Here is a 15,957-nt window from a genome sequence, read left to right as displayed (position 1 = left end):
AATCTCACAAAATCTCAAGTTTCCCTGTTATCTTGTGTCACTCTTGCATGCTGCTCTACCTACCTGACTGCTGGGCTATCTTACCTGGTTAGCCTTCAAGATTCAAGGAAAATTGGTTGACTTTAAAAGAGTGGACAGTTAAACCAAGCAATCCTAGTAAAGCCTGCCTGAGAATAATCCATTCAGAAGGAGCCAGTGAAATTTGTCTTAAAGAAATCACCAGGATTGGGGAGAGGGGGTGAAGGAGGAGGAGGAGAATAATAGTGCTATGGAGCCAGATTTTTAACCCCTCCACAGTGGTGTTTTGTGGCAGTGGCCTGCCATTGCCCAGTGGCAGGATCTCCTAGTCCCACTGATGTCTACAGGTTTGGTGTATCCCGCATCCTCTTCTGCTGCCAGGGAATGTGCTGTAGGGGGAGGAGGGTAACATCAGCAGGACTGGACAATCCCAATTTGGGCTATAGAATACCACAACACTGAATGAGGCCATTCAGCCCATTGAGTCTGCATAGACTCTTTCAAAGAGTGATCCGGTTAGTCCCACTCCACTGTTTTTCCCCATAAAACAGTTTTTACTCAAGTCACCTCTGGTTCTTTCAGTCTTAAATCTGTGGTCCCTCGTTAACGACTCTTCAGCCATTAGAAGCAATTCTCCTTATTTATTCAGTTTAAACACCCTCTGTCAAATCTCCTCTTGGGTTTCCTTGCTCCAAGAGGAACAACCCAGCTTCTTCAGTTTCTCCGTGTAACTGTAATCCCTTACCCATGGCACTATTCTAGCAAATCTCTTCTGTTCACTTAACTTTAAACGCACTAACAATCATTCTATACTTCACCCTGCATGACTTGAATCACCAGCTCAGTAGTATGAGAGGAAAACGTATCTTCCTCTCAACCAGAAAGCCGCTAAGAGTCAATTACCAGGGGGCCAGCTGCCGCCAAATTCTGCTCATTTCAGGTGGGAGAATGTTCATTCTTGTGAAAAGACAGCACTTCTGAGTACTTCCACGTGAGTTTCCCTTTCGAAGGATGCGCTGTATAGTTGACGTCGATTCTCAAGAAAGATAAAAGGGAAACTATTTTTAATATTAACCATACTGAAAACAAGGAAATGAGGCAACAGATTGCAGCAGAATTTCTGGCCACTGTTATTTAAACATGGGAGCTTTTGTGGTCCCATTACAAGCTTCAGGGTATTTTCTGTTGTGATCAAAATTAGTTTGTAGGGAGGTGGAGTCTAATACCAAAATATACGTGGGAAATTTATTTACATTAGCTTCAGCGTGAATATTAATAGCATTTCTGCATGTCATAGCAGCTGAATACAATGACAGCTTGTGTTGCTGGATGGATATTAAACCATCACTCCTGTTTTCTGACTGTTTGCTGGGGGTCAATGATTTCAGTTGATTATAGCAGCAGCTGGCTTCAACAATGCTTGGCCAGAAGGCAGAGCAGGGTTGGGGGTGAGAGTGGGGAACAATAATCTAAATTTCTGATCTGCCACTGCAAAAAACCTCTGAAGCACTTTGGGAAGCAAAGGCTTAAACACGTGATTGCTGTCCACTGACTCCTATTAGAAAGCAGGAGGACCATCAGGAGAGAACTGTATCTGTTGTTCCTTTCCTATGATTGAACAGGCTGCTGGTAAATGAATAGGTTAACAGATAACCAACGAGGGCTTCCAGAACCCTGGAGCTGTAGTCCTTCTGGAGAAGACAGTGGAAAATGGAAATGGAGGGTAACTGTTTTCTCTACTTATTTAGAGATTGACACACCAAAATTCTGTGGTTCCTTTAAATGGACAAAGGAATGTGTAATCTGGAAAAGGTCCAGGTTTAATGAGAGGCTGAGGTGAGCTTGTAAATCCCAGCAAACTGCAGGTTTACCAATAACCAAAGATGACAAGAGTCATATTTCTGTAGAATGTGAACCAGCACAATTTCCAAGTGGTTGCATTCAATTCCTGAGAGAAAAAAACAACTAGAACTGATATCTAGCTGTAACCGTGCCACTGTATCGAAATGCAAAGCCTCCACTGCTTCGCAAGTCTTTTCCACTGTAATGCTGGTTGAGGAGAATAATATAGATGCATTTAAGGAAAAGCCAAGATAGGAACTTGAAGGAGAAATGAATGGAAGGATGTGCTGACAGAGATGCATAAATTATGGTGGTAGGAGTCTCCGGAATAGTGACTCCCCAGTGGGTAACTTCAGCCTGGATGATACATTAGCGCCTGCTGTGGCAGCACCCCAATTTTAAAATTCTCATCAAGGTTTACAAATCTCTAGATGATTTTGCCCCTCTCCATTTTTGTAACCTCCTGGTGCCCCACACTGCCCAAGATCTCTGTATTCCTCTGATTCTGACCTATTGTGCATCCGCAGTTTTCACTGGTCCACCACTGGCAGCTGTGCTTTTGGCTGGCGAGGCCTTGAGCTCTGGAATTTCTTCCCTAAACCCATCACTGTTCTTTCCTCCTTTAAGACAAGATTTAAAACCAAGCTTCTGGCCACTTCTCCTAATGTCTCATGTGGTTTGGTGTCAGATAGATTGATATTGCTCCTAGGACAGCATGGTAATTAGTACTGCTGCCTCACAGTGCCAGGGACCTGGTACAACTCTGGCTTTGGGTGAATGTCTTGCACATTCTCCGTGTATGCATGGATTTCCTCTGAGTGCTCCGGATTCCTCCCACGGTTCAAAGATGTGTGGGTTAGCTGGATTGATCATGCTAAATTGCATCTAAGTATCCAAAGATGTGTAGGTTAGGTGTATTAGCCATGGTAAATGTATGGGATTATGAGGATAGAGCAGTGGGGAAGGCCTGTGTGGGATGCTGTTTTGGACAGTCAATGCAGACTTGATGGGCTGAATGGCCTCTTTCTGCACTCGAGGGATTCTATAGTTCAAAGAAGTACACAGTGATGTTTTAATATGTAAAAGGCACTATTGAAATACAAGTTATTGTTGGTGATGACGGATTAACTATATCTTATACACAAGTCAATTTTTCTTTCCATTGACATCAATGGGAGGCCTCCTACCAGTTTTCAATCCCACTCCCAGTTCCCCTGCCCTTTCAATGGTAATAAAAATTGCCTCATCAAGACTGTCAGAGGAATAAAAGACTATGGGTGGTTTGGAGTTCCATAACCTTTTGAGCTTCTGAGAAAGAATGAATCGTGACACTAATTGCAAGATAGTGAGAGTATAGGATGACCATAAGCACATGAGTCTGGCTGCTTGGCGAATAGGATATTCTTGAAGAGCAGTACCTAACGATTAAAGAGATATAAAAAAAATGCAATGGAGAAAACTTGAAATGTAAAAATGAGGGGTAGATCCCCTATTAGATGATGAACAGTTACTTCACTTTCACAATGATCTCTTGAAGTGAAGATTCAGTAGCAATAACTGGACCAGTTCACAGATGAGGCATAAAGTCAGTGGGAGAAAGCTGCTTGTAATGTCAGCACATGAAGGGTGCATCTAGATCATCCAAATTGAAAGAAATTGGACTGCATGCACTAAATAATCATTACAATGCTTTGGCATATGTTTTCTTAGTGACAAATAAATTACCTCCATGTGTAGGTCTAAAGAAAGGCTCTATTTGCCAGCATTAAGGTCCAGCCTTGGTTTCTTAGAGGATGCAAACTTTTACAGGAATTGTTACTGCACTCTCGATTCTACCTGCTGCTAATTAACAACAGCATACTGAGGGATAGCGAGTTATATAGTCATACAGTATAGGATAGGCCCTTCAGCCCCTCAAGCGAGCACATCAGATGTGTTCATGAAACGGTACATGTACGGAGGCTACATTACCTGTCACAGAGGATAGGTAACTGCATTTGGCCTAATCACGTGGATCTGAGTTCAGTGATTGAGTCGTCATTTTAAAAATACTTAAGGCAAGGGAGTTAAAGGTTATTGGGAGTAGATGGGAATGTGGAAATTGAAACACAAACAGATCAGCTATGATCGTATCAAATGGCGGAGCAGGCTCGAGGGGCTGAATGGCCCATTTCTGCTCCTAATTCTATTATGTATGTTCGTATAAGGCATTCTTATATTTATGCTTCTGTAGTTCACGGTGTGGGAGAGCCATGTCTAGACACTCCATGTTGCCAGAACTATTTTAACAGGCCCTCAATTAGGCCGTTGAGAAAAATAAACGTTTAAGCAATGTAAATGTAGCAGGCCAGTTCACAAAGGTCACATTCCTGTGATCCAAACATCAAATACAAAAAGCATCTTTAGTTCTCCATCTTCTGGGGTAGTATCTCAGTGTGCTACTAAGAAGTTTCATCAAGCTTTTGCACTGAAAATCTTTCTTTCCACCTTTGATAAATGCCAGACAGCCCCTGAAGCAGTCGGACATTGACAATTCAGTAAAAATGTGCGATTAGTGTGTGAAAAGTGTGTATTATAAAATCAGCTGAAAGCAAAATACAAATGTTATGTTAACTGATAGGGGGCTTCCTGTGCTTTGGGGTATTGTGCACAGTGCTCTAAATACTGAACCAGATTATAGGCAGACAGGTATGGAGTCTGCTTGTGTAGATGTGTATTTTTTTATGACCAGTGAAACAGTCAATATTTCAGCATCAGCAAGCCACTTTTAAATATTAATACAGAACTTTTTCCTTGTAAAAGTAAAAACCTACAGAGAACAGGGAGCCAGGAAAGATTCAAAGTTTATTTGTTGAATTATTAACATTCTTTCCACTGATAATGGATGCTTAGAAGACTGCATACAGGAGGTAAACCACTCACATCATTCATTATTTATTAATACAAACATATCCATGCTTTGCTGCCAATCACCACAGTCAGTTATTTGATTAACATTAAAACTGTACCAGAACCCCGTAGGATTCTGGCCAAACAGAAAGCTTCCTTTCTGACAGTTCACAATAGCATTTTATGATACTGGATAAAGTGCTGCGGGTTGAGGGCAGTGGGACAATCCTCAATTAGGGGCCAGTAGCCCGAGGTTGCTCTTTCCATTTTCCTCCACCTTACAGTGTGCTGCCAGTTCCTGTCGGACTAACTGGGGACCCATTAGAACTACAGGCCCATGTTTACCCTCCTCTGGCAGAACCTGGAATCCATTAAAATTTAATACTGTTCACCTCCTTTATGCTGTTGTTTGTTTGGTGTACCTGTGCAGGCACTGCTCATGGGAAATTATCACTGTAAGGTCACCACAAGAGTCTCAAGCAAACTCGTGTTCCAATGTCAAAGGGTTATTGGAAAAGAACAGAAAATGGAACAAAGTGGATCACTTCTTCAGAAAGTTTGCAACGGAATGATGATTTTTTTTTTCTGTACTTTTAAGCTCTATATCATTCTGTTACCTCATGATAACTAACATTTCAACACCATTAAATCCCAACTGGGAGATTATACAGAGAGATGGTTTTGGGGCAATTTCACTCAAACTTACTTGAGGAATTTTCAGGTTATGCTCTCTTCCTTCCTCTGCTTCTTGTTTGTTCCTTCCTCTGCTTCACTACCTTTGGCATTGTCTTGCAACATCACCTTCCTGAATGACTTTCCCTGCGCCATCAAATGCTTGCTACAACCTGTCTTTTCAATTGTGTCTTTGGCCTCACACCCTATATTCATTCCTTCAAGCTCACTTTTGTGTTTAACTGCATCATATTGTAAAGCACTCTGAAATGAGAGATGTGGCGTACAAATATTGGAGTGGTCCAAATGTACACATTACACTTTGGGTTTTGAATGACTGGCAAGGGGAATGTAGCAACCTCATAATGCACATCCAGAAAGTATTTGCTACTATCACTGGATGTCATATCCAAATATGGGGACAGATTTTTCAGTTGTTGCAAAGTCCATATTAGATTGCCTACTGCACTGTGTTTACAGTAAAACAAAGTAAGAAAATCATATGCAAATCCTGCGCAGGCAATTTTCGCTTCTTTTTGAATGACTAGACAGAAAGTTGAGCAGGGTCCCTTATGGATGTGCCGACATCCAATGGATCCAGTATGTTCAGAGGCAATAGCAGGAATTTCTTCCCTCACCTTCAGCTCCTCTCGTGCTGAAGAGCACAAGAAGCCATAAAACCATACCGGACACCCAAGAATGATGGGATCAGCTTACCTGCTGATTAATTTGGTTATTAAGTGTATCTCCTACCCAACCGATCTTTGCACATACTTACATAATTTAATAAAGTGGCAAGACGATTCCCAGTGCCTAATTCTCTGAAAGCATCAGGTTCCTCTTTCTATAAAATGAAATGAAAATGAATACACACACAGCAAGAACACACACCATGGACGACCACTCACGGGTACTTACATAATTTAGAAAGGTGGCTAGTCTATTCCCCAGCGTCGCAAGATTGCTGTCGAAAGGGCGCTGCAACAGATTTTATTTTGAAAAAACAAGTTTATCCCAGATGTCCTCCTCTTAAGGCTGTAAACCCTTATTGGCTGTTTTCACCACACAAATCCCAGCAGAAAGGTGGATGTGAAATTCTGGTTTACTAATTTTGAACCAATTGAGTCAGTGCCTCAGACAATGATGCAAACGGATGTCTATTCTTCATCTGACTCAAAAGGAGGTTTCAATGAACTCAGCATTACGCGAGCGGAAACTGGAGTGGGGTCAATCAGAATTTTATCAAATAAATATTCCCTCAATAAAGACATTTTATTCCAACTTTCACATGGATTTGTGTCAGTGAATTGATTAAACGATGAATATAGACAGGCAATGGAATTGAACAATGCCTCAATATTGTGCGACTGAGCTCTGACTGCATAGCGAAAAAGAACGAATGAGATGATTGCTGAAGTCTTCAGACTGCTTGATTACATTCAGGCATGGCTACGACCCATAGTTAATGGTTGTTCGACTGGCACAAATCAGGCTTAAACCTTTTGCTTTGCTGACAGTAACTTGCGCTTTAGTAGATTTTCTCCTCTTCCATTTTACACAGAAGTAGTTAAAGTCATACTCAATGATATGAATAGATAGATGCCCATCACAATCCCAGGTTTCATTCAACCATTGACTAGGAATCATAGGCCAATGCCCTTTAGCTGATGACAGGCAGCTGGATTGGAGGAGGTTAAAGATTTAACGTTATTGTTTAATTTACTATTTAATCATACCTTAATACTGGAGAAGACAACTGATCAATAGTCAAGTTTGTACAAAACCCCATTTCATTTAGTCTGTCAAGGCAATTGGATCAAGGAATGTTCCCCCGTAATTCCCAAGCATTGCTTGGTCATGGATATAATGAAATATCATTCTTAAAGATAAGTAGTTCATTCTCAGTTCTCTGGACATTTCTCATAAAATTTAGGAAATCCTATATGGACAGACTTTCCAAGAATTTGCAATTGATTGAGACACATTCAGATCCATAGCTTTCTTGATTACAACACCCTTACGATAGGTTAAACATGACAGATCTAGTTTGATGTCCGAATATCCATCACAGAAATCCAGAAAAAAGTATTTTGGAAGTTCCATTTGATGGCTTGGAGATTGGGAGATTGTACACATCTCTGGAAGCCTGTGTGAGACTAGAATAGTCAATACCACATCTAATTCTCAAATGAAGCATTTCAATTTGGAAAGCACTCAGAATTTATTGCCAGCACATCTGGACAACATAAATCTCTCTCATTTTTATTTACAACAACAGATGAAATTGAATGTGACAATGAAACAAATCATTCAGACTATTGAAAAGGGGGTTTGATGAAAATCAGGGCATGATGATACGCAGGTGTAATTCTATCAAGGGGTTCTCAATTCATTCAGAGGTCAGACTGATAGGTAGCATCTGGAAATTGTTTGGAGAAGTCAGCATTTTTAGATTTTTCATTTCCTGCATTTTTAGATTTTTGAGTTCCTCCACAAGAGCTTTCAGCCAGGTAGGGTTGTATACAGCAGTAACAGGTATATTTAAAAGACAAGAGTGTACCAAATTTTTCAAAGGTCCCACACAAGAGAGTAGCAGGACTGTTTTGATGGGCATTGGAGGAAATCATTGCAGAAGTTGTTATTCAAGTATCTTGATGGTCTAAGACCTACAATAAGTTCAAAAGAAGACTTGGATCATACGAAACTCTGATAAACTGGCCAAAGTTCACTGTGGACAATGAACACTTCATTCACAACAAGAAGCGCATTAACACTTGAAGACACTAAGCAAAGAATAACATGCTGCTTATGGCAAAGAGGTAGTTTTAAGCGATTGCAACAATTAGTACATATTTATTGGCAGAATTCACCAGCCATTCACCCCCCACTGCCGCAGCCAGTGAGAGCGGAGAATTTGGCGCTCAGCCAAATCTCCATTCGCTGCAATGGGACCAGCGATTCTTGGGGGCGGGCGAGGTCGGAGAACCCGGCCCATTGCCTCTTATTTTTGCTCCTGCTGATGCAAGGAATGGGTCAATAAAAACACTCTCTCAGAGAGCTGAGAGCTTTCTATCTCTAGGAACAACTGGCTGAATGAAAAGATACAAACAGCGGCAAGATCCTAACTGGATGACAAACTCAAATTGATGGCCTCTTTGTCTTTTTAATGATATTGTGGTTTATTCTCTTTAATTGTTTAAAGAATATTTCTTCCTGCTCAGCTAATGACCTCAGTGAATATGAGTAGCATTCGACAGACATGCAGCTGCTTAATTTTGCCTTTCTTTCCTTGCTGCAGGAAGTTAAAATGAAGAGGTTCCATGAAAGGCCCAATTGTGAAGCTATGAGATCATCCTTTTTAACAGTTAAGGAGCCATTGTTGGAACTGGATATAAGTGATGAAACACATTAAAGCTGAGCTACAAGTAACCAATTATTGAATCAACAAATAACCTTTGCTCACTCTCCTCCTGACTTTATTCATAGAGAGCTTATCCATTCTGAGCCCTTCTGTCTCACACACTCTGCTCACACAAGGCAAATCATTTCATCCCCAACTCCATTCATATAGGTATTTCCCAAAGAAGAGTTGACAGGTGGAACAGATCATTGACTGACATGTTGAATGCTGATTCAGTAAATCCCCTCAAGCAAAAGCTGGTCCTGTTTCTGGCTGGGATGGAGGGATCACTTCATACAGAAGTATGTACAACATAGCATCAAAGTGATTTCTAAAATCATAGAAGGGCTGCAGCACAGAATGAGGCCAATTAGCCCATCATGTCAGTTGCCTGAGGGGGCAATTTTACTAATTCCACTCCTCACTCTTCCGTCTCCCCTCCCCCACTTTCTCCCTAATTCTACACAATTTCTCTCTTCAGATGCTTATCCAATTCTCCTTTGAAAGTCATGATTGGATCTGCCTCCACCACACTCTCCAGTGGCGCATTCCATATCCAAACTAATTAATGGGAACAGATTATCTCTATGTACACTGATAAATCTATGTTGTGTTCCTTGCCTGTATATCCTTCTTAAGGTATGATGCTAAAAACCGCCTCATTGCCATAGCCTGTCACTCTGATCTCAATGCGTCCTCTGATTCTTACTCACAGAGGATTTCAGGATAAGTCCTATATTAAGAGGAAATAATTCAACCCTCTTCTAGCTGTAGGTGTGGTAGTAGGAGCTCTGTAGGGAAGCACCATTGTCATCTCATAGTACAATCTGATTTGTTTTCAATCCATTGGGTAGATTCGGGAAATAAGTTACACTGGTCGGGAATTCTAGAAAAAATGGTATTCAAATGAGATCCGGAAGTTTCAGGACTAAAATGAGGAAACAGTTTTACCCAGGAAAGGTGACAGAAATTTGAATCTCTCTCCTGCAAATGCCAATTGATGCTCAATAAATCAATTTTAAATTTGAAAATTGCATTGATAAGTTTTTTTTGTTAGCCAAAATAATGAAGGGATGTGGAACAAGAATGGAATTAGATCAGCCATGATCTCAAGGAATAGAGGAACAGACTTGAGGGGATAATTGGCTTCTTCCTTTTCCTATTTGTTGATGAGAGGATAGGTCAGACTGACAAACTATATATTGCTAGGGTTGCCAACTCTGGTTGGGCGTATTCATGGAGGTTTCTTCATGTGACCTCTCATGCAGCCCCCTGTTCCCCCAAACCTGCCTGCCCAGTCAAACTTTTCCTTTTCTTCATCACAAATATTTTTAGAACTAATAAAAACGTTTTCAATATAAATGAATAAAATGTACAAATTTGTTCTGCCGCTTTGGGTTTTCTCCCTGGTGTTGCTCACCACAGTGCCAGAAGACTCCAGGGCAATCCTGGAGTGTTGGCAACCTGGATCTGAGCTAACAAGAGGAGAACTTGGAAGTTTTCGATCCTGATACCAAGATAACACAAGGGGTCAGCACAGAATAAATGGACGCTATGTGAATATGATCAAGCAGAGTACAAATAATATCCATTAGCTGAATCAATGCCATCATGTAGTTTGAACTGATCGGGTTTCACCATTTTACCAAGTGCTTCATCCAGTTTCAACAAATTCCATCCCATGGTTTAAAATAAATCAATGACTTTTAGTCCCATGTTTTTATCCATGATTCAGATTTTGGAAGGGCCATTCATTGCAAACTGAGTTTTAAATTTTGGGCAGCGATATAACTTCAAACCATGGCCTGAGGTTTCCGATTCTGAATGGTTGCATTCCAGGGTAAGGATCGGACTAAGAGAATAAAGCTGTAAACTCTAGACCTGAATGGCTGTTATGGCCACTTACTCTGGAGAAATCGAAGTGAGGCTCATACTGTCCTCCGACTCCGTAATTTGCCACCTGCAACAGAGAGACAAACCAATGAGAGGCTGTAGGGTTTTGAGTGCTCAGACAGAACACAGCCAGCATTTTTCACAGAAACACATCTTAGCTGTGGTATAAATATCACACCACAAAACAGGAGGCTTTCTGACCGCAAAACATCACATGAGCAAATTCTAGGTGACACTTTCAAACTTGTGGTTGGCTTCAATTGCAGTTCAGTTATATATGCTCTGCTTCACCCTCTCATCCATTTAACCCTTCAATGACAAAAAAGCATTTTCTGCCACTTTTTGTTTGGATGTGTTGCATATTGGAGGGTGCAGTGAGAAAGCCGGCCCTCATTCAACAAAGCCAACTTCTTACAAAGAGCCAGCGGAGGTACAATAGGCTGAATAGCCTCGCACTGTACTGTACAGTTCTCTGTTGGAATGTATTTTAGCTGTGAAAATATCTTGATTCAGCATCGCTCCAGTAGAGGAAATTTGCCATTCAAGACGGTGCTAGCAAGGTCAAGTTGAAAAATTTGCGTTACCTCGTGACTTACAGCAGGGGAATAAAGCTAATTGGATTGCTCCTAATCCCTGCCCATCTTACACTGCAGATTCCAAGATTTGAACTGAGTACCTGAAGTAACTCTGCAGTCTCCATTTCCAGGCCTGTGATGTCTGCTATCCGTTTGTTGACTCGATTCACAACGGGATCTTCGTCGTCAGCCAACCACGCACTACAGACAGGAAGTGACGCACAAAATACAACTGAGCAAAAACATAACTGCGAGATGCATTCAAACTCAGAGACTGTACGTGGCCAAAAGCTGAACAATACAAAGATACAATAATGAATGATAAAAGGATATGCTGTTACAGCAACAGTGCATAACCAGAAGTCTGCTGATGATCTCCAGAATCCAGATGTCAAAGTTGGACCAGACAGATTGACAATTTTGTAAAATTAAAATCATTAATTAAATTTATTTGGTCTAGCAATTTCCCACAGAAATACCTACAGGAAGTTCTTACGGGTAATATTGCCTTTGAGCAGGAGAAGATGCAAAACAAACTGACATCAGTATAGACTGATATGGGACAAATTAGATTAGGGTTACAAAAAGATAGTGATAGACTGGATCACAATGACTAATGAAATACTGTGCACATTTTTAATTTGAAACCAGCAATTTGTATGGTCCAACTTTATTTTGCTTTATTTCAGAAATGTCCGCCATGGACATGTCTGCTAGATCAGGAAAGAAGAGGCAAATTGGTAAAAAGTTTCAGGTTAAATTAAGAGCCCACTGTTTCAGTAGCATGCCTAATAAGGTTCATAAAGAATACTGCTAATCAGTTTGTGATCTACCAATGTGCCTGCTGTTTAATGACAACTTCTCCAGCTGGAACGTGTGAGTAAAATGTGATGAAACAGCAACTCATTTTACAACCCCTCAGGATTGACATCATTATGCAAAACAGGCTGCTGATTCACTACTATCCATTTTGCACTACAGCACAAAATGAAAATGACACCCTCGCAGTGCAATGTAACGCTACAGGTTATAGGAGCCAGGTGCCAGAATCGTACAGCCTCCAGTTTACTAGGAGTGCTAGCAGGCTGTAAGGGGGACCTGGGTGTCCTTGAATATGAATCACAGAAATTCAAATACAGCAAGCAATCAGAAAGACAAATATGTTATGTAATTAAGTATAAGAGTCAAGAAGTCTTGCTTATAATTATACAAAGCCTTAGTGAGGCCAAATCTAGGGTAGTGCATGCAGTTCTGCCCTCCTTATTGAAGGTGATATACATGACCAAGAGGGAATATAATGGGGCATTTACTGGTTCCTTAGATGAGGAAATGTCTGATGTGGAGAGATTGAGTAGCCATCATTTCTTTCATGAGGGAGAATGGAGAGGTGATCTCATGGAAATGTATGAAATTCTGAAGATACTGGACAATGTAGATGCTGAGAAAAAGGCCAGGATTTTGTCAGTCGACTAGATAGCGAACTGGTGGTGAACTCCTGTCAGTTCCACGGCCAGTTCAAGGTCAACAACCTCCTCTTGTCTGATGCTGGGTCCCTCAGCAGGAGTTTGTGGAGTGATGTGTTTGCAGCATAGAAGGAAGAGGTAAAGGCTCATGGGCTTACGGCCCACATCCATAAGAATAGAGATACACTACGAAGATTGGAGACCAAGACTGAGTGAGAGATTTCCTGTCACTTGATTTATTTTTTGTCTCCTGAACATTTTGGATTTTATGGGGCTTACAAACACACATCATGATGTACATTAGAACATAGAACATAGAACATAGAACATTACAGCGCAGAACAGGCCCTTCGGCCCACGATGTTGCGCCGACCAGCTACAAAAACAATGACCCACTAGCCTATACCAATCCCTTTTCGTCCATAAACCTATCCAGAGATCTCTTAAACGCCCCCAAACTAGACGCATTTACAACTGCAGCAGGCAGGGCATTCCAATCCCTCACCACCCGCTGGGTAAAGAACCTACCCCTGACATCCGTCCTGTAGCTACCCCCCCTTAATTTAAAGCCATGCCCCCTCGTGCTAGCTTTCTCCATCCGAGGAAAAAGGCTATCACTATCCACCCTATCTAAACCTCTAATCATCTTATATGTTTCAATAAGATCCCCTCTTAGCCCCTCTTACATTGTCCCTCATGCTATCTCCACTCACATTGTCTGCACCTTTTAAGACTTGAGTAGCAGATTAGCTGTAAAGACTCACATTCTTATCAGTATTCTGTACACAGTGTGCATTTATATGCCCTGTTTGTGATCAGAACTCTCCAATCACCTAACGAAGGGACAGCATTCCGAAAGCTAGTGGCGTTTACTACCAAATAAACCTGTTGGACTTTAACCTGGTGTTGTGAGACCTCTTACTGTGTCTCCCTCAGCAGGCACAGGGTGCCTGACTACAACAACGTTTGTTGGGTGGTCTTCCCATGCCATGAGAAAGCCATGTGGCTCCCACTTAAATTCTGAGCCACCACTAAATTACAGTGGGCTCAAGGACAATGGATGTCATTAGTGCTCATTAGGGAGCCTAAAACCCATCCCACCATTGGTAATCCTTAAATCAAAGGAGGTTTTGCTGCTGCCAGGACACTGACATGGGGCCTATCCCATGTTGATGTACTGCCAAGACATTTCCCATGGTGATGGGTTGTATTAATTCCAGTTCAATGTTTCCCTAAAGTTGGTGACTGGGAGGGTGCTGGAGAGAGGCTAAGGCCATTTAGGAAGTGTACTGTCAGTCAGTAGGGGCTCTGAAAAAGAATGGACTTATATTCTTTTATGAGACACTTAATTTTCTCACTCACACAAAACATAAATCTACTCTTTGCTTTTAGACGCTAAGCAACTCATTGCACATTCATGCTACTTTCATTTGGAGAAATTCTTGTTATGGGAGCAAGGAAAAATAGAAATGACCTGTGTAATTTTTGTCATGAAAATTACACATGCAATTGATATCTGTCACACAATGGTTCACATCACTATGTTGTATGTTTGTAAGCCACCCACGCCCCATAAAATCCAAAAATGTTCAGGAGACAAAAAATAAATCAAGTGACAGGAAATCCCTCACTTCGCCCTGGTCTCCAATCTTTGTAGTGCTCTCTATTCTTATGGACGTGGGCCGTAAGCCCATGAGCCTTTATCTCTTCCTTCTATGCTGCCAACACATCACTCCACACACTCCTCCTCCTTCCTCTATTCTTGGTGTGGAAATTAAGTCATACTTTCCCTCAAATGCTGCTTTTTGGAATGTTTGCTCATGATTTTAATTTATTTCTCTTTTTCTGACATATTTTCTCCCTTCATGCATGCTCACCTCAAATTGTTGCTGAGGTGCAGTCCCATGGATGCTGCTTACTCTCCATTATCTTGTCCAAATGGCTACGCTTCATTTGAGGCCTGACAGCATACGAAGCCTGTTTAACTACAGAAACCATCACAGTTGATCCTGTACTCAACAGATGCTTAGACAGCCACACTTGCACCTGATGGAAATTTTGGTCAATTTTCTCTTCCATAACCCAAGATGTCAGGACCAATAGCTCAGCAAGGGCCAAATATCCAGTGTGTGTGGATTAGTTACTTACTGGCTCAAGCAACATTCAGGAGTTTCTATCACCAAAACACAAGGTTGGTGTCAAACACATGATTAATTCCTGGTTTACTTTGGTTTCCCACCTGCTCCTGTTAACTTTGGCGGTCTCCTGTACTTTGAGCACTGGCCATCTCCGATCCTAGTTTTCACAAGTTAAAACACCTTGGCCATAATTTCTAATAGGATGGTACCCATTTAATGCAGGAAAAGCCTTAGTAACTTCTGAAAGCTTTCCATGAATTTGAGGAGGAGAGAAACTGAATGTAATTAACACCATACTTTTACCCAGCAAATCCATGTTGGAGAGACAATAATGGTTTCCTTAAAGTGTCTTCAGTTCAGTTCCTGGTGGGCACAAATCTACAATGCAGCCTGTGACCCTTCACTATCTGGGAAAACTCAAAATGAGACACCCAGAACAACTAATGTGAGTGACCATCCAAACTGACAGAACTTGTCCCTGCAAAGACCTGACCCGAGGGAGCGGAATACATACACAAATGGAGAACATTCTCTGGATTTATTCTTCTAATGTGTACATTCACTGGCAGGTCAAGTAAATTGGAAAAATAGCGCAAAAGATGTGGAAAAACTGACTCCACTCACCAGCAGCTACCTCTGTTAACTAGTCAAATATTTAACAGCAGAAAGGCATCACAGGTCTGTGCCAGAGAAAACGTAGTTATTTAAACAGTTTTATGTTGCCATCTGCTGTTGATCTTGATAATGGTCAGCTTGTACCTGGCAACCTTTCTCACTGTATAAATCATAAAGGCCATTTCTCAAGCATTTTCCCAAGTAGTCATGAGGTCTGTTTGAAATTCAGTGAGCTAAACGATTTTGAATTGTGCTGGTTAAATATCGCATTTATCATGAGAAAGAAAATATAGTATAATACAGCAGGGTGGAGGAAGCCATTCAACCCATTCTGTTAATGCTGCCTCTTTGAAGGAGCTACTTAGTTAGTTACACATCTGTGCTCTTTTCCCATATCACTACAAAATTTTCCTTTCTAGTATTCATTCCATTCCTCTTCTTAAGGTTCGCAC

General features: G+C 41.2%; 1 protein-coding gene across 8 annotated transcripts in view; it reads right to left on the bottom strand.

The window, feature by feature from the left end:
- Nucleotides 1-15,957, bottom strand: part of LOC145351723 (prolyl 4-hydroxylase subunit alpha-2-like) — an 84,858-nt gene that overhangs the window by 13,478 nt on the left and 55,423 nt on the right. For 4 of the 8 annotated variants that reach the window (XM_080201307.1, XM_080201311.1, XM_080201306.1 and 1 more), the window contains 4 exons: nucleotides 11,391-11,490; nucleotides 10,728-10,781; nucleotides 6,340-6,399; nucleotides 6,200-6,265 (listed from right to left, as the gene is read on the bottom strand). In XM_080201307.1, the coding sequence (XP_080057433.1) occupies nucleotides 6,200-6,265; nucleotides 6,340-6,399; nucleotides 10,728-10,781; nucleotides 11,391-11,490 (280 nt within the window). The remainder of the gene's footprint in view (nucleotides 1-6,199; nucleotides 6,266-6,339; nucleotides 6,400-10,727; nucleotides 10,782-11,390; nucleotides 11,491-15,957) is intronic. The other 4 variants (XM_080201309.1, XM_080201312.1, XM_080201308.1 and 1 more) reach the window with 2 other exon arrangements.

Source organism: Carcharhinus amblyrhynchos, chromosome 13 (genome assembly GCF_965287045.1).
Source record: "Carcharhinus amblyrhynchos chromosome 13, sCarAmb.v2.hapA, whole genome shotgun sequence".
In the NCBI taxonomy this organism is placed as follows: Eukaryota; Metazoa; Chordata; class Chondrichthyes; order Carcharhiniformes; family Carcharhinidae; genus Carcharhinus; species Carcharhinus amblyrhynchos.
This window is presented reverse-complemented; position numbering and strand designations above follow the sequence as displayed.